Genomic DNA, 20,142 nt, shown 5'->3' with positions numbered 1-20,142 from the left:
CCTATGTCAATAAGTACCTGTATGAATCACCGACATTTACATAAGTATTATTTTTATGGTTTTTGCGTCGAACAGTGTAAACCTGTGTATTGAGACAATTTTTAAAAGTGCATTGTTAGTGTTATTTTATTACGTAACCCGTGACTTCGTTAATTTGTTTATATCGCGATCTCCAAACTGAATTAAAGTTGGATGGAGGAAAAGTATTTTGTCGAACTTGCTCTAAAACTATTATATATAGTTTTAGAGCAAGTATTTCTTCTGACAGAAAATGTTTAATCGATAAGCGTGCAAAGACATTTTCTCATCTTAAAAAATGTGAAAAAACTTCTAAAGGGCCCAATTCAAAAGGATATTGACAATAACGCTGTGCTTAGGGACTCAAAAACTGAGCAATAATCAGAATAAATCATATATACATATAAATCAGAATAGGCAAGGACAACCAGGGTCCTGATTCTATTTCATTTCGATGTCGAAATTTAAAAGCGACTACGCCATGACAGTCGCAATCGCTAGCGATTCTCGTTCATTTCGATTGTAGTTAAAACTGGGGATATTTACTTTATCATTTTGACACTGCTGAAAATTTGGGTTGGCCCTGTTGTTTATTGGCTGCACGCTGCACTACGCTTGTTGAATGTTTGTTTTGTTTACGTTACATGAACGTCTTTTTTTTCTTGTTTGAGTTGTTAAATCATAAATAGTGGCCATTCTCAATTATATTTTGGATTGAAAGAAAAAATGACAAGAAAAAAAAGGCGATGTGGGAGATCCTTAAGTTATAACCACTAAGATTTGACTTAGTGGTTTTATTCTAATATGTTTTTAAATTTACTGCAGCTTAGTAATACTAACTCTAAACATTTTGGGTATCCTAGAGGCATAAACACCTTCTTCCAAATATGGTTCTAATACCCTTATTAAATAATTTGCAGCTTGTTTATTAAGCCGGAATTACTGCCTAAATTGAGCATCACTTAGTGAAAAAGAATTTTGAGTATCCCGTAACATTCTTCTTATCCTCCGTTATGAACGTCGGATATCTAACCTCTCTAATTCCTCTAAACTAGCAAATGTCCATAAAACACAGACATATTAATGCTTTTTGCCTCAGTTTTCCTTGCAAGGATCAAAACACAACACCGCCTACCTAAACTGAACCTAAGTTCACTTCTCCGTTCTCCCAGTCCAGCCAGACATGTCAGATTAATTTCGACTCGAAATGAAATTTCAACCACTTTCTTGAAGTTGAAATTAATTTCGATAAATCGAAAATTAGTGACGTTGTTTGGTTAGTTCAGCTGAAATCCACAAGGTTCGCAAAGTCGCATTTCGACGTCGCATTATTAATTTCGACATGTTTTGAGTCGAAATCTCAATTAGAATCAGGGCCCAGACCTGCGAATTTCAACGACGAAGAACACTTGCTTGATCGGCGTATGGTTCACTAAGAGACATCTTTAAGAGCAACATCCCGATAGCTATGAAACGGAAGACATTTGACCAATGCGTTCTTCCTATTATGACATATGGAGCAGAAACTCTCACGCTCACAAAAACAACAGCACTAAAAATGCGAGTGACACAAAGGCGCATGGAAAGATCAATTCTCGGCGTGACAAAAAAAGACAAAATAAGGAATCAAGACTTAAGGAAAAGAACAAGTATCAGCGATATCGTCGAACGTATAGCCAAACTGAAATGGAATTGGGCAGGTCACATAGCGAGACCGAAAGACATAAGATGGACCAGAAAACTAATTGACTGGCGCCCAAGAGAAGACAAACGCAGCAGAGGACGACCACCAACACGCTGGATGGACGACATTGGATGAATATCCAAGAAATGGGAGAGATCTATGTCCAGCAGTGGACAGAAGAGGTTGCATGATGATGATGACATATATATATATATATATATATATATATATATATATATATATATATATATATATATGTCAAGATTCTAAAATGTACAAGATTAGGAACAAAAAGTTATTGTTAAATATATAAAAAAAACTTACAAAACGTAAAACAGGACAATGACAATAATAAATGGACAAAACTAAAAATTGCCATTTAATATCTGTCTTCACTCGCAGTGCTTTGTCTGTTTTCATTGGAGAATCATCTATAAATTAAGCCAAATGTTCGTTTTAAACATCTAAAAATCTTCGTATCTTCGAATATAAACATTATTAACAGCACAGTTTGTGAGTTTTTTTTTTGTTAAGTTAGGTTCAAATGTTGAGTAAATTTTACAGTATACATAACATCGATAATAAACTACATATTGATAAAGAACTGATGAAGCTTTAGAAATGTAAAGCGAAACGTCTTCGATTAAACCAATGAAGTAGCCGACTTCCTTTTTTTTTTATTTTGCCAACCTTGACCAATGACCGATTAAACCTACCTCTGCATTCACTAGTTGAATACTTTTGAAATATAAATTGACGGTCGCAGTTTTTACAACCAACATTTTTTTATGTGGAATATTTTCAAGGAATAAAACGTTTTATTACAGATTTAACAGATTTCACTTCAGCAGCTCTGAAGGAATGTAAACACTTTGTTCAATTACCAAATTTACCTCAGAATCTGGCATACATAGGCTTAAGTTTTAATTTTCTTGTTGATGACATAAAAAAACTTTTGAAAAAAACCAATATTTGACACTTCGTAAGTCGTTCGATTTCATTAATCATGTTAAGGAATCTTTTCGTATGGTTGAAGGAAACGTAGGTATGTATATCTGTAAGAAATAAATTGCAATATAAGTCATCAAAGTAGAAATATTGTCGAAACAAAAATTCAGATTTTTGCTTTAATCTGTCCCTTCTATAAATTGTAAGGCAAAACAGACGATGCTAAAGGTGTAAGAGAGATATGGGGTATTTAAAAGTTGCAGTCTACAATATATCTCCTCATCTGAGCAAAAATTCTTGACGAATTGTTTTCTGGTACTCATAAAGAGTAAAACGAAATATAAAAAGACAGTTTAGATTTGATTTCACTTATAGTTCCTCTGTATATTCGCTTATACGTATTTCATCCTAACAGAACTCATCAGAGCGACTGGTACAGAAGCTCTAAACGTGAAATCAGATCTTTTCCGTTAAAAGAAGCAACAATAAAATGGCTTCAATATGGACGCTATAGCAATATCTGAGAGTAAATTCCCAAAGTACGAGGGTGCATTGATATAAAACTAGCCTTTGATAGAAAAAACAAGTTTTTTGGAACTAAATCGATTTATTTCTCAACATAGTCCCCTTTTAGCTCGATATACTTAGTAAGACAATGTTCCAATTTTTTTATCCCATCCGAATAGTACTTTTGCCCGAGTTCTTCAAAATAGGCCGAAGTTTCAGCGACGACTTCATCATTTGTTGCGAAACGGCGTCCTCCGAGCCATTTTTTTAGGTTTGGAAACAGAAAAAAATCGCTGGCGGCAAGATCTGGGAAATACGGTGGGTGTTCAACCAATTTATAGCCAAATTCGTGTAATTTTGTCATGGCGACGGTCAATCGGTGAGCCGGTGCATTGTCTTGGTGAAAGAGCACTTTTTTGCGTTCCAAATCGGGGCGTTTTCGACGCAATTCGGCATCGAATCGATCCAATAATGCTAAAGGAGGACGCTAAATATCTTGGCATGCACTTGGATCGTCGTCTAACTTGGAAAAAACATATTTTTAACAAAAGAAAACAGCTTGGACTTAAATTGAGAAATATGTATTGGGTCATTGGACGTAATTCAAAACTATCTTTGATAACAAAATTTTACTCTACAAGTCCATCCTCAAGCCCATATGGACTTATGGGATTCAGCTATGGGGCACTGCTAGCATCTCCAATACAAACATCTTACAGAGATTCCAAAACAAGGTACTGCGTACCATAGTCAATGCGCCATACTATGTATCCAACGAGGTGATTCAACACGACATACATGATTCAACACCCCCTAGAATCCGTGAAAGAAGCCATACAACGTTTTAGTGCTAAATACTGTGAACGAGTGCTAGTGCATCCTAATGCGTTTGCTCGACAACTAAATGTGCGGAACATCTTTGAAGTGCGTAGACTAAAACGGCAATTGTCGTCGGACTTGTCCAACTGAACGGAACTTACTCACTGGAGTAACTCTCTACATGTCTGCATTTTTTACCATACCAAATGCTTAATGCCCAATGGGCAGGTTGTTGTACTCAATGGAGTTAATAAAAAATATATATATTTTGTTAATAATGGTAGAGTTTAATGGGTGCCGGTTTGGTATGCGGTCTACCGTCTGATATGCGGTCTACCTCAATTTCGATATGTGGCGAACGTCACGTATCATCAAATGCTGTTGAGACACTCACTAAAATTCTATATTTATATGTAGCACCAAAATAAAGTAACAAGTAGTTCAATGAAAATTCAAAACTTTTATTGGCTTCTTAAAGTAAATTTATATGACAAGATTTAATTAGAGGGATTTATACATATACATTTCTAACATCGTGCAGAAAAGTGATAAACTTATCTTCTACATTTCTTCGTAGCACTTTCTACGCAACATAATACAAATGGGACTGCAAAGTACTGACTGGAACACCTCTCATTTTCTTCAAAATCGTAATTTTACTCTCCAACCAGGATCTTTCTTTAGGGTAAAAGACCAAATGCCTCGAGAGTGGAATAATTATATTCCACGTTCTATTCTTCTCTGCTTTTTATGTACGTCTTGTACTAGATCTCATTTTGTTCTGCTTTATGTTTTAACATTCGCATTTATTTTTAATTTTTCTTTATTAAATTAAAAGTAAAACGTAGTAAAAGTAAAATATGTATTTTCCTTTTATTTCAGGTATGGAAGAAAGTTTTTATTAATTTGGGGGATGATTTTTTGCGCAGTGTTCGGTATTCTTCGAACGTTCATGCCAACTTATGAATTGTTTTTACTTTTTGAGTTCTTAGATGCGGCGTTTGGTGCTGGAACTTACATATGTGGATTTGTTTTAAGTAAGTACCAATGCTGTTTTAATATTATTTATGTATTTACATATTTGTAATCGTATACGAAAGTTCATAGGCCTGAAGCACGAAAAAATGTGATTTTTTTTATTAGCGTATGTTTTAGAAATATTGTTTGAAGTTAGTAAAAGCTCGTATGTCTTGGTGAAGTAAATTTGTTTAAAACTGTTTGCATTTATACCTCCATTTGGCTTACTTATAAATGTTTAAATGTTTTGTGCACATATTTTTGTTTTTAGCTTCGAACCTTTTCTTTCTTCATTTTATCATGAGTACGTAGGTACTGCAGCAAAGATATTGCGGTTGTGACATTTGGCACAACTTTTACCAATTGTTGAACATTTTACGTTGGTGTGTTTTATACACACATCAATGGCAACTGATATGACTAAAACTAGGCATCAACGGGGATGGCTTATTTCTTGATACGTTAGCTTCTAGTTAACTTTACATAGATTTGGACTGTGATTTACTGACTTCAACTACCGTAGAGAATTCAATAGTCTTACTTACCTATCACTATTCTGTGTCTTATTCATTTTACTTAGCTACTTACATTTTTGGACTTATTATGTTGCAACGTAGAAACATAGGGGAGAGTGAGGCCAAATGGTCCCTGTAATATTTTTGTAGGCTAAAAATAACAAAACACGAAATAATTAACTAAAATTTAATCAAACAATAAGAGGGGTATAGCACAATATATTTCTGTGAAAAAATTATTTTTAAATATGCAATTAAAAGAAAAATAACATTATTTTTGAAAAGCTCTAAACCGTTTTACACCATGGTTAGGGTAATATGACCCTGTCCAAATATATATATACAATTTCTGATTTCCAGTTACATCCGCATGCAATAGTTGGCACTATTTATTGCACAAAGTGCAATTAATCCAGACCTCCTTCGTCTGTGATGTACTGAATAATTCGAAGCAAAATATACAGGCAAAATCTTTAATTTTCTTTCTTTCTTTAACACCTTTTTGCTTACAGGTTTTTGGGCTGCCAGTGAAGTTGACTTTGGTGTTTTTGTGTTTCTTTTATCGAAAGATAAATTGGTGTGGAGATAAAAACCTTGTTACTTTGGTCAAGATACTTACGAAAGTCTTGAACTCCTTGTCAAAGGAGGTGCATAAGGTAGTAGAGTTACATCATATATTAAGTATACTCCAGCCATGATGGAATTTCATTCCTTTTAACACCACCTTTCTGTTCTAAAGTGCTAACTTTGGACATTATTTTTGAATTACCAATTGCAGAGCTTGTAATGTCAACCTTATCGTTTGAAGCAAGGACTTCTGGATTTGAAGCTGCAGTAGATAAAGTTTTATTTTCTGATTTTCCCACGAACTGTTTCCAAAAATGAAGATCGTCTATTTACTTCCGATTCCTCTCACTCGTCTGATGAAGCTGCATTACGAATTTTTAGTTTCCTTATAAGTAAAAAACTTGAAAGCGAAAAGGTACCTCTTTGTACTTTTCTTTTCCTTGTAGGTAAAGAACTTGAAAACAAAGAAGTATCTCTTTGTGGAGAAGTAGTTCTTGGTTCGTGAATAGGATCAACGGTTTCATTTTCCACTATAGGACAATCAGTTGTACACGATGGTTTAAATTTATAACCTGGGAATATGTTCGGATATGTTAGGACATAAACATGTTGTCTCGAATCCACTAAGTCCGTTGTTAAGTGTGGTAGCTGTTCGATCCGATTTTCCAAACAAGCTAACTATATTGTACAGAGTTACGACTTCCTTCGTTTGCTAGGAAATATTATTGCTGTAGGAATGAATTGACCTGCAGCATTTACACACAGAACAATGGTGACATTGTCTCTCCTTTCAGCACTTGTTAAGAAATCAACCTGTTTCTGCCCTTTATATGCTAAAATTTTGGGCAACTTGCTAGTAACCGTTTGGATATCAGACTCATCCATATTATATATTCTCATAGGATTGATTTTTTTTTTTATTTTGTATTTCATCTAAAAGAGAAAAAAATTAAAGCTTTGGTCTGGCGGCTGAATCAGTCTTAGGAGTTCTAAAAGAAATCTCTGAATGTCTCTTTAGAAATTCTTTAAACCATGCTGTTTCAGCTTACTTTGTTTTTAAAACATCCATATTTAACACCGTTTCATCATGTCGAATAGTCGATCTTCCATATCTAAAACACACTCCTTTAAGTAAGTCTCCAATTCTTTGGGCTATATTGTAGTCAATCGACCAAGGTTTGCCTAAAAGAAAGTACCGATAATGTTCTGATATCTCCCTTACGAATAAAGTAGTCTACATTTAGTTCATTTACCAATATATTATGATTTTCGTCCCCTTTTTTAAGTACTTAAGTAAATTAAGTAAATTAAAAAAATTAAAAAATATTCCTGTATAACTTAAAACTTTATTTGGTACGCTAAGCAAGGGTAAAATGGTCCCCGGAGTCATTTTGCCTCAACAAGGAGGGACCATTTTACCTCAAAATCTGATTAAATATAAAAAATAATTTACATGAGTGACTTTATAATGACTGATAATTAGAGAAATTCCAACATAATACACTTCTCCAAGAAATTAACGCACCACTTTGAAATAATAAAATATTTTATTAGCGTTAATAAAAATTTCCATTGGAATGTTATATTTTGCAAGCCGCTTGTATATGCTATTCGTACACTCTATATTTATTGACTGTGTTTTATCGCTATAGTTTTTTTTTTTCAACAAAACAAAAAGAAGCAAAAAATGTACTAATTCTATAAATATACTAATTTCCACGTGTTCACGAATTTTATTCGGCTACTGTTTAATTGTTGATTATTGTTAATTGTGTTTATTATGGAGCGTCAATCACGTAATTTAACCCGAGATGAATGTGCCCAAGCAGTGATACTGTCGGAAGAAGGTTGGAGTTACCGAAGAATTGGTCTTCGGTTTAATGTGTCCCACACATCCGTCTCACGGGTGTTAGAAAGATTCCTCGAAACAGGGAATTATACTCGCAGACCAGGACAAGGACGACACCGGGTAACTACCCCTATTCAAGATCGATTTTTAAGAATTTTAAGAATTACTTTTCTTATCATTATTTTTTTAGAATTCTCAGTTAAATTTTTTTTTCTCCTGTACTTAAACATTTTCTGATGATTAGACAAATTGTTATAATTACTAATAAAATGTAGAATAAATCTGGTGAAGTTTTATTTTTTATTCTTTGCCTGTTTACAAATAAAATTGATTTATTGAAGTGGTGCGTTAATTTCTTGGAGAAGTGTATATGAAATAAACAGAGAAAATGCCTTTTTAAACTGGATTAAAAAAATCTACCTACTTTAATTAAAACTTCTAAAAGCACGAACTTAGCGATATTACATGTGTTTTTATAGGTTATATTAAAACTAGCCCATAATAGGTACTTCGCACACCTTCAGAGCTTCGTCCATAAGTGGCACTAGTACTAGTAGTACCAAAGAATATAGATGCATTATGCGAATTACGATACATTAACGCAGATTGTCAGCGTTAACTGCAGTTCAATAGTCCAACCGATCAGCAGTTTCGACACATATTGCAGTCAGGTCGTCATCAATTAATTTCTTTTAAATACTGTAAATTTTAACAGGGCCTTTTTAAAAAGTACCTACGGGAGTGCCAACCCTTAAGTTGCATCTATATTTTTTGGTAGTACTGAATATAGTAAAGAAAGTTAAACGGCGGCTTTATGAAAATTATGAGAAATATGTTGTGGGACCATTTAACCCAAGGGGACCATTTTACCCGACTTTCTCCTTAGATGTTATACACAATTCGTATGATGTAAGCCTTGCAATGTTTTTTTAATGGGAAAAAAATCCAATTAATCAAAATACACTTTTTTGCTGATTCATGAAGAAACAATGAAAGCAAACAAATTATGACATTTATTTTTTAGGCGTTGAATTAGTTGGACCCAAGAAAAGGGTGTTGACGGGAATATTGTCCAGTTCTAGCTATGTTCTCGGTGAAATATTTACAGCAGTTGCTGCATGGACTACTCAATCTTGGAAGTAAGTGCATTTTGTTCCCTTGCGATTCTGAAAATTTCGCCTTAATTTGTAGAATTTACGTTTCCTCTAAACTGTTTTTTATTAAATTGTATCTCGAAACCATAGGATGGTTTATTATTTAAAAAGAAACAAGTGCGTAATATAATTTGCACACATTACTTACATAAAACTTATTGTTCATTTCTAACTGTAATACATAGATAACAATTATTAAAAGTTTCTAGGTCAAACTAATTAATAAAATATCTACTATATAGGTTATTGCCACAATTTTTAATTTGCTGTCGGTTATTTACTAAACTTATTATAATGTACATAATATATCTACGTTTAAGATATATTTATATATATATATATATATATATATATATATATATTGTTATGCTATTTAAATTGTATTATATTGCTTACTTAGGAAAAATCCTGTCTATATTTATTAAATGAACTAATCTCCAATTAATCACAATAAATCAGCATTAATTAATTACAATCTCAGGCTATTTAAATTGTACGATTTACCTTTGATCGTGGATTCAAAATATTTTCCAATTGGCGTCCTAATCGGGATAGGTAATATGACCTGAATAAAATACATAGAATTTCAACTGAACTATATGTGAGATGTCCTTTATTTTAATGAAATTTTATACAACAATCAATCCTGTAATATTTGCAATATACTAACTTTAAATATATGAGAAGTTGTTTTCTATCATGGACCCAAATGTTATTTTACATTGATTTTTAATATGTGTTATAACTAAGCTCTTTTTATAATTCCTTTTTTTTTTTAGTGATCGCAAAATTAACTGTCTCTATTATTTATTCAATTTACTTAATTAATAAATGAAAATCACACTCCGGCTCTAATAAAATTTGACTGACCTTTCCTTCTCTGCCGTTGCAATTCTATGGCCACGCCACAACAAAAAAATCCTTTCTCTGCTTCTGCTCCTATTGTGGTCCAGATGACGTACACCTTTCTCCTATCTGTCCTTGTATCTCCAAATGTTTCCGGCTTCGTCTGCTATTAATATTCTTAGGCCCTTTGGTTTTCTATCTCTCTGTACCCCGTTCCTCACACTGGTCAGCTTTTCCACCGCAAATAAACACACCCGGTAAATTACGTCTTCGGGACTTCAAACAAACACAAATCACAAAGCTCCTTCCTTCTTGGACGACGAAAACTGACTAACTAACCTTTTTTTCTCTCTCCTATCTCATAGCCAAAACCAAACCTCCTTGCATTCAAAATTTGACCAATAAAAATCATCCACCTCTTGTGAGTATATCGTTACCACCCAACTCTCTCTATAAAACGTCATTCGGGTAATTCCAGAAAACAAATCTTCTTTAATTATTCTAACTAAATCTATCTACTTTACAAATATTTCTTACTAATAGCTACAAACGATACCTGTTTCTCAATTCAATGTCTTTTGTTAATAAACTTTTACCGATATAATCTTTCGGGGAGAAAACCACCGCAAATCCCGGTCCATTGTTCAACACTTTCTATATACACTTTTATTCCGGGTAAAACCATTTCACAATAACCGACTTATTTAAATTTCTTATCGATAATATTTGAAAGTCTTGTCTCTGAGGCCTAATGAACAATTCTTCGAACAACTTAAAATACATATTTTGTCTTATACAGGATGTTTGAAAATTCATATGCCCGTGTCTTTATGAAATATCAATAATTTTAATTTTTATTTAAGTAATAAAATTTGTATATCGGTTTTTTATTGCTTATGGACATTCAAAAGTACAACAAATCCCCGCCTTTGTAATCGATAAAATTTATCAATTTATGCAACTAAATTTTCTCGAGGCAAAATAAACGCACTTCCTGTATGCTATCTGTACTTATGCTACGTATTATCCTATCCTACTATCTACTTTATACAAATTTAAATCTTCATTCGTGATATTTATATACATCATGGATATTATAAATACCTCTGATCTTTTCAGAATCCATATGTTTCAACTCATAGCTGTTTACTCCATCTTCGTTGTTTACTATGTATGGCCCTTCGAAAACAGGCATCAATTTTGCGCAAATACCGGTCTGAAGATTTGACACTCTTAATGCTCTTACCATTACTTTGTCACCCTTTTGGAAAGTTACTGGTCTTCGTTTCCTATTATGACCCTGTCTCTGGATGTATTTCTCATTGCTTCTTCTTAATCTCCTCTGAACGGTTTCTATAACCTGTCGATACTCTCTTTGTTCTGGATCTTCCCACGGTCTTATCGGCATGACGCCTTTCATGATGTATTCTGGTGTTTCTTTCGTTACTGTACTTGGCATGGAATTTAGGTACATCTCTATTTCTCCCAATTTTCTGTCCCATCGCCGATGTTGACCATCCGTTGCAATACGAAGAAATTTCGTTACCTCTTGTATAAATCGCTCAGAAGGATTACTTTGGGGATGCCTGATGCTTACAAAGTTCGTCTCGATTCCCCGTTCTCTAAGCTGTCCCTTGAAACGATCATTTCGGAAGTACGTTGCATTGTCTAGTAAAATTTTTCTTGGGGTTCCTACCGTAGCGATGAAATTGTCTATTTTTCTCAATATTTCTTCCCCTTTTGTGGTGCGGCAACTATATAATTTTACGTATTTTGAGAACACATCCACCATCACCAGAATATGCTTGTTCCTTTGCGTGGTCACAATTAGATCGCTTAACATGTCGATGGCTATAATGTCCAGGTTGTTCCGGGAAACAATGCTCTTTGCAATATTTTCGTTTTTAAAATTCCTGCTCTTGTATTTCTGGCATACTTCGCATTTCTGTGTGATCTCTTTTGCAATGCGGTAATCTTGTCGACTGATGTAGTTTTCCCTAAATACAAGCCATACCTTTCTACTGCCAATATGTCCATTTTCCTCGTGTAGTTTCTTGATGATTCTTTCTGCCAATGTCGGTGTCACTAAATATAATTCCTTTCCGTCTATTCTCTTAAAAAATATCTCGTTTTCTAGCTCTGCTCTTCTCTTTTCTCTTTCTTCTAGGCCTTCCTGGTCGGTCCTTATCTCATTTAACGAAAATATCCCTTCGTCTTGTGTCAGTATATTCAATCCCACATGTAATGTAATTGTCTCCTTTTTTCCTGTATCTTCGTCCCGTGTTAAAGCGTCAGCTATTATGTTGTCTTTCCCTTTGATGTATCGAAATTGGAAATCATACTCTTGTAAGAGCAGAATGCCTCTGTGTATTCTGTTATTTACCAATCGATTCTTCATGATGTGTATCAATGCTGCATGATCCGTTTCGATGGTGAATTTAGCTCCCAATAAGTAAAACCTTAATTTGTTTACGCAAAATAGTACACTGGCGAATTCCAACTCGGTGACACTGTATTTTCTCTCATGTGTTTTAGTCACTCGAGATATAAAACATATCGGAACCTCTTGGCCGTTTTGTATTTGCGACAACACTCCTGCAAATTTCTGTATCGACGCATCCGTACGGAGTATAAACGGCAAATTGTAAATAGGGTGATATATTTTTGTTCCTTTAGCAAATTCTTGTTTCAATATTTTGAAAGCTTCCTCCTGTTCTTCTTTCCAATTCCATTTTGTCCCTTTCTTTAACAATTTTATTAAAGGAATTTCTTTTTGGCTTAAATCGGGAATTAATTTCTTGAAATAATTTATCGTACCGAGAAACCCTCGCAATGTTTTTAGATTTGTTGGTCTTGGGTATTCGTCGATGAGCTTTACTCTGTCCTCGGCTAGACTTACAGTTTCGGTGTCAAGTTTGAAACCCAAATAAATCACTTCCTTTTGAAAAAATTGACATTTTTCAATGTTTAGTTTTAATCCCGCTGTGTCCAATTCTTTCAAAATTATTTTGATATGTTCCACATGACTCTGCATATCTTGTGAAAAAATTAATAAATCGTCGATGTAATGGACGATGAACTCTTCATGGTGATTCAAAATGGTATGCAAAGCTCGTACAAGTGCTGCACAGGCGCTTTGTAATCCAAACGGAACTACCTTAAATCGGTATACTATACCATCAATTGAAAAGGCAGTGTAGTTTCTACACTTTTCAGCCAAAGGTATTAACCAAAAACTATGCTTTAGATCAATTTTTGAGAAAATATGTGATCCCGTGATCCTTCCAAAAATGGCCTCGATATTTAACGGTGATTCATATTGTGATACTGTGTGTTGGTTGATATTTCGGGCATCTAAACAGAGTCTTAACTCTCCACTGCTCTTCTTCACTATCACAATTGGGTTAATATAGGGTGAGTCACATCTCTCAATGATTTGATCTTCCAACATTTTTTTGATTTCTTGCTTTACTTCTTGCCGATACTTATAAGGAATTGGATAAGTCTTCGATCGAAAATTTCTCAAGTTTTTCACCTCAAATGAGTGCTCGTATTTTGTGGCCACTCGGTTTTCCTCATTTATCAGCGTTTCATAGTCTCTTAAAATTATACGCAAATCATTTTCTTTGCCTTCTCCACATATCAATTTTTTTTTTCTCCCATCAAATTTTTCGCACATATTCACCGTGTACTCCGTGTCTTCTTCAAACACCACTGTCTCCATTGTGTCCTCTTCATTTTCCTTTGTGTTTTTTTTTGTTGGGCTCGTCTCTTCTTTTGAGGAATCCCAAGTTTTGCTTTTATTTCTTGTCAAAATTTTTCCATCTTCTTCTCCTGAGCTCGTCTCATCTTTTGAGGAATCCCAGGTTTTTTTTTCTTTGATCTTTTTCAGACCTTTTCCCCTCTTTCTTCCTTTTCCTTTCTTCGTCGCCAGGTTCATTTCCACCGTTTGTTCTTTCTCTGACTCGTCCGTAATTTGTTTCTCTTGTTCCTTATCCTGTTCTTCTTCTTTTTCCTTGGTTATTTTCATCGTATTGGTTTTGAAGTCGATCACTACATGTTTTTCCGTTAATTCGTCAACGCCTACAATCATGTCATGTGACATATTCGGCATTATTACACATTGAAGTGCATACATATTTTTTTTCAATCGTACCATTACTCGTATACCTTCATTTATTGTTGCCAATGTCCGTTTATTTGCGCCCACTAAATTCACCCTAGGTATTTTATAAATTAGACTTGTTAAATTTACTTCTTCGATTAATTTTCTGTTGACCAGTGTTATTTCAGAGCCTGTGTCTATCATAATTTTAATTGGTTTCTCATTTATAAATCCATCCACAAATTTTAAATTAACTCCATTTCTCTTTTCATTGTTTCCTGCCAGTTTAATAAATTCCTTGGGGTGACAAAAAATTCCTGTTTGTTTCTTCGTTTTTAGTGAGCGCCTTCTTGAAAACACGCCTGTTGTTCTTCTGTGTTTTCTCTCCCGTCATCTTCTCTCTCATATTCATTTTCTTCTCTTTGCATATTATTTATTTCTCTTCTGTTCTCTTTTGGTCTATCATTCCCGTATCGATTACCGCGAGATTCCTGTTCATTCCGTGGGTTATTGTATCTGTTTCCTTGGTATGGGCGGTTATTTCTACTCTGATTTTCCCGATCCCTGTTTTCATTCCATCTCTGGGTTCTGGGTTCATAATTCTCTCTTCCGTTCGGTCTATTTTCATATCCCCGTCTAGGTATGAATTCTCGTCTTGTATAATCTCTTCTAAAATTTTGACCTCTATCTCTATATTCTTGGTTTTCTCTTTGTCTATAATTTTCTTGCGGTCTTCTTTCTCTTCTTTCATGCCTATGTGATTCTCTCATTTGCAAAAATTGACATAAGCTGTCAATGTCCTTGTAATTTTGGAGATTTATGTGGTCTTCCAAGGTATCTTCAAAATGTCGCGATATCAACTCTACCAATTGTTCTGATGAATAATTATATTGCAAATGTTTTGCATTATTATAGAGTTGTAATGCGTACATCTTTTCTGATACGCCCATCCTCTCATGGTATTTTCCATTTTGTAACTCTTTATTTACTTGTAGTTGCTGGATTTTTCCCCAGAAATAATTTAAGAATCTTCTCTCAAAATCTTGCCAATTGTCCAATTCTTCTTCCTTGCTGACAAACCAAAGATTTGCCTCTTCTGTGAGATGGTTTCTGATGGTTTCCTTTGCTGTTGCAAACGGTCCTATGTATTTGACTTTTTCCTTTAGGTTATTTATAAAAGGCACTGGGTGTATTTTCCTTATATCCCCGCCAAATCGTACTTTTACGTCTTCTGTGCTATGTACGATGACTTCCTTTCTTTCTACTCCTCTTATCTCCATCTCTGCAATTTGTTTAAATCTCCTTTCCGTTTCTTTCCGGTCTTCTTGTAGCGCATTTTCAAATTTTATTTCTATCTGTTCTAATTCCCTTTTTTGCATACTCTGAATATCCTTCATTTTAGTTTCGATTTCTTCTCTCTGCAATTCTATTTTCCTCTCTGTTTCTTCCCTACTTCTTTCTAAACAGACTTTTATTTCGTTTTCATATTTGTCCATACGCGTTTCCATTTTTTGTTCCATTTTTCTTTGGTTTTCTTCCAAATTGTCCAATTTTTGTTCCGTTCTTTGTTGTGATTCATCCATTATGTGTTTTGTTTCCAGTTGATTTTTATCCATTTTTTGTGACGATTCTTGTATTTGTTGTGTCTGTATTTGCATCATAGCTAATAATTTTTCTAACATCCCTGTTTCTTTTCTTTCCTCCATTATTGTAGCATTTCCTTCATTATCCGATCCTTCATCAATAATTGTTTCCTCTTCTATCTTATCCTCTTTCCTTTCTTGCGTTTTGCTTTGACTCCTTGTGGCCGACATGTTCGTTAGATTATTTATCCCCGCCAAATATGAAACTTTGAAATTTGTGCAATAATTTCCCCGCCAAATATAAAATTCTACTGGTCTGTTGCAACAAACGGGACTTTTCCTGTTCAAATGTAATAACTCTTGAGTACGAGTATCAAATTTCAATATCCCACAAATAAATCAAATGGTAAAATATCAAATGTCAAAATCAATCAAATCATTCAAGTATGGTAAAATTATCAAATTTAAATATCACACAAATAAATCAATTATGGTAACCTATAAATTGTCAATATCACGAATAAATCAATTATGGTAAATTGTATCTTAAAAAAAATATATAATCTTTATGTCCTCAATTTTTACATAATATTTCACTTTATCCCCGGCATATAAACTTTCAAATATCTGCTCGTCTACTCCTATCCTTTCAAATTTGCCAACTAGAAATATTTTTCAAAGCTTTACACGTTGGGGGCCATTTTGTTATGCTATTTAAATTGTATTATATTGCTTACTTAGGAAAAATCCTGTCTATATTTATTAAATGAACTAATCTCCAATTAATCACAATAAATCAGCATTAATTAATTACAATCTCAGGCTATTTAAATTGTACGATTTACCTTTGATCGTGGATTCAAAATATTTTCCAATTGGCGTCCTAATCGGGATAGGTAATATGACCTGAATAAAATACATAGAATTTCAACTGAACTATATGTGAGATGTCCTTTATTTTAATGAAATTTTATACAACAATCAATCCTGTAATATTTGCAATATACTAACTTTAAATATATGAGAAGTTGTTTTCTATCATGGACCCAAATGTTATTTTACATTGATTTTTAATATGTGTTATAACTAAGCTCTTTTTATAATTCCTTTTTTTTTTTTAGTGATCGCAAAATTAACTGTCTCTATTATTTATTCAATTTACTTAATTAATAAATGAAAATCACACTCCGGCTCTAATAAAATTTGACTGACCTTTCCTTCTCTGCCGTTGCAATTCTATGGCCACGCCACAACAAAAAAATCCTTTCTCTGCTTCTGCTCCTATTGTGGTCCAGATGACGTACACCTTTCTCCTATCTGTCCTTGTATCTCCAAATGTTTCCGGCTTCGTCTGCTATTAATATTCTTAGGCCCTTTGGTTTTCTATCTCTCTGTACCCCGTTCCTCACACTGGTCAGCTTTTCCACCGCAAATAAACACACCCGGTAAATTACGTCTTCGGGACTTCAAACAAACACAAATCACAAAGCTCCTTCCTTCTTGGACGACGAAAACTGACTAACTAACCTTTTTTTCTCTCTCCTATCTCATAGCCAAAACCAAACCTCCTTGCATTCAAAATTTGACCAATAAAAATCATCCACCTCTTGTGAGTATATCGTTACCACCCAACTCTCTCTATAAAACGTCATTCGGGTAATTCCAGAAAACAAATCTTCTTTAATTATTCTAACTAAATCTATCTACTTTACAAATATTTCTTACTAATAGCTACAAACGATACCTGTTTCTCAATTCAATGTCTTTTGTTAATAAACTTTTACCGATATAATCTTTCGGGGAGAAAACCACCGCAAATCCCGGTCCATTGTTCAACACTTTCTATATACACTTTTATTCCGGGTAAAACCATTTCACAATAACCGACTTATTTAAATTTCTTATCGATAATATTTGAAAGTCTTGTCTCTGAGGCCTAATGAACAATTCTTCGAACAACTTAAAATACATATTTTGTCTTATACAGGATGTTTGAAAATTCATATGCCCGTGTCTTTATGAAATATCAATAATTTTAATTTTTATTTAAGTAATAAAATTTGTATATCGGTTTTTTATTGCTTATGGACATTCAAAAGTACAACAAAATATATATATAGATATATATATATATATATATATATATATATATATATATATATATATATATATATATATATATATATATATATATATATATATATATATATATTTCAAATTATTTTTCGACCGTACTGTGAAGTATACTAAGAAGTCACAAAATCGTGACGAAATATTGAGACTGAACAAATAGAGTTTTATTTCCTGACCGATAATAATCCAACAACCTATCTGGAGAAAACAATAAAAGCCATTATCAATAAAACCTCTCTTCCTGTTGACATAACACAATCTCTAATTCCTTGTGAAAAGTCTTCTAGAACATTTCGAATATATGACCTACCCAAAATTCACAAGCCCGAGATTCCCCTACGTCCTATTGTCAGTGCATACAACTGCCCTACATAACCATTGGCCAATTACTTGGCCAAAACTCTACCGTATTTCACCGTCAGATATTCTAGTAAGTTTCGATATCGTTTCACTCTTTACAAATATTCCTAAAGACGAAACTCTAAACATTCTGGAAACTAAATACAGTATCCAGCAAGACCACTTATCTCTCATTAAACATTTAATGTTCAACATTTATTTCATCTTCCAAAATCAATTCTACAGACAAATCAATGGGCTCCCACTATCTCCAGTAATTGCCAATATCTTTATGAAAGACTTCGAGACTCGAGCACTATCTACATCAATGCTCAAACCCACATGTTGGCTACGATATGTTGACAATATATTCGTCATTTGGCCCCATGGCAGGGATGCTTTGGTATATTTTCAAACCGACCTGAATGGTATACATCCTAGTATCCAGTTCACGATGGAGGTGGAAACTGTTCATCCCTACCGTTTCTTGACGTTTCCAAAAAAGCCAATCCCAAGGTTTTCATCATTCCGTTTATCAAAAATTCACCCATACCAATTGTTACTTGCATGCCAACTCTCATCATCCACCTTCAAAAATTCTTCTTCTTCTTAAGGTGCCATGCATTTCTGCGTAAGCGTCCACCGTACATCGTCTTGTCAGGTGAGATGTTAAATATTCTGGATTAAATAATTCTGTTTTTAGCAGCATTGCGAAGCATTTCATAGCTGTGGATTCCTGTCCATTGTCGAATATTGCGCAGCCATGACATTTTTTTACGTCCGAGACCTCTCCTACCCTCTATTTTCCCTTCGAGTATCAGTTGCTGAAAAGTGTATCGTTCTCCTCGTATAATGTGCCCCAAGTATGCAGTCTTCTTACTTTTTACATAATTAAAAAGTTCCCTATCCTGTAAGCCCGCTCTTCTGAGTACTTCCTCATTTCTGACCCTGTCCGTCCATGATATTCTGAGCATTCGACGCAGGCACCACATTTCGAACACTTCAAGTTTGTTAATGGAACTGGCCTTTAACTGGCCTTCAAAAATTAATTCAGTAATTAATACTCTTGTCTTCAGATCAATACGCCTTTGCGATGATGCAAGTACACCCGCTGAGCTCTTTTGTTTAAAACAAGCCCTCATCAAAAACGGTTACCGCGGAAATCACATCAGTAGGAGCATCCATAGACATCAATCTCCCACTCAATCCCAATCCAAAGACTCAGACCCTCATCATACGAAAGCTTTTCTTCTTTATATTAAAGGTGTCACTGACAAAATCGACAAAATTCTTAAATAAGAAGGAATAAAGACAATATTTACCCCCCGACAAAAACTTTTATCTCTTGTCCGATCAATCAAAGACAACATTCCAAATGAACAACACCGAGTTTATGAAATTCCTTGTGCAGATGGCCCCCGATCCTATATAGGCCAAACAAATCCAAGAATCCAAAATAGGATTTATGAACATTACATTTCTGTTTGCAATTCCGATTCAATTTCAGCTCTAGGTCAACACCATCTTCATATAGGTTTTTTAAAATTGATTTTGAAAACTCCAGAACCATAGCCCCCACCCGCTTCTATAAACCAAGAATTATCCGAGAAGCCATAGAAATTGAAAAAAGGCCAAATTGTCAATAAAAGAGATGACGGCATACGGTTACCTTCGACATAGAGACTTCTCGTAAAGAAAATATTCCATCCGCGAATCAAAATCCCACTGTCCAATCCCCTTGTCAATCCCCAAGCTAACCCCCGCGCCAGCCTCCACCCAAACCACGACACCATAAACCGTATTCTGTTCCTAGTAGCATTGATTGGTGATTGGTGTAGTAGTATCTGGGGGCTCGGGAGACTGAGACCTCTCAAGCCCTAAAGAAGACATCAGAGAGGATGTCGAAAGCTCGGTGCAATGAGAATCAACGCGGTTCAACCCGGAAGACTGTTAAGTTTAATATTAATTTTTGTAATAGTATTAATCTTATAACAATACTAGGAATTCTAAGATTTCCTATATGGCGAAACTAAATTCAAATCTTTACTACTGTGCATT

General features: G+C 34.2%; 1 protein-coding gene across 2 annotated transcripts in view; it reads left to right on the top strand.

The window, feature by feature from the left end:
- LOC140445182 (organic cation transporter protein-like) overlaps positions 1–20,142 on the top strand; it is an 86,445-nt gene that overhangs the window by 58,290 nt on the left and 8,013 nt on the right. For both annotated transcript variants that reach the window (XM_072537058.1, XM_072537057.1), the window contains exons 5-6: positions 4,859–5,013; positions 8,949–9,063. In XM_072537058.1, the coding sequence (XP_072393159.1) occupies positions 4,859–5,013; positions 8,949–9,063 (270 nt within the window). The remainder of the gene's footprint in view (positions 1–4,858; positions 5,014–8,948; positions 9,064–20,142) is intronic.

This window comes from Diabrotica undecimpunctata, chromosome 7, assembly GCF_040954645.1.
Source record: "Diabrotica undecimpunctata isolate CICGRU chromosome 7, icDiaUnde3, whole genome shotgun sequence".
In the NCBI taxonomy this organism is placed as follows: Eukaryota; Metazoa; Arthropoda; class Insecta; order Coleoptera; family Chrysomelidae; genus Diabrotica; species Diabrotica undecimpunctata.
The sequence above is the reverse complement of the archived record's forward strand: the minus strand, read 5'-3'. Positions and strand labels throughout refer to the sequence as shown.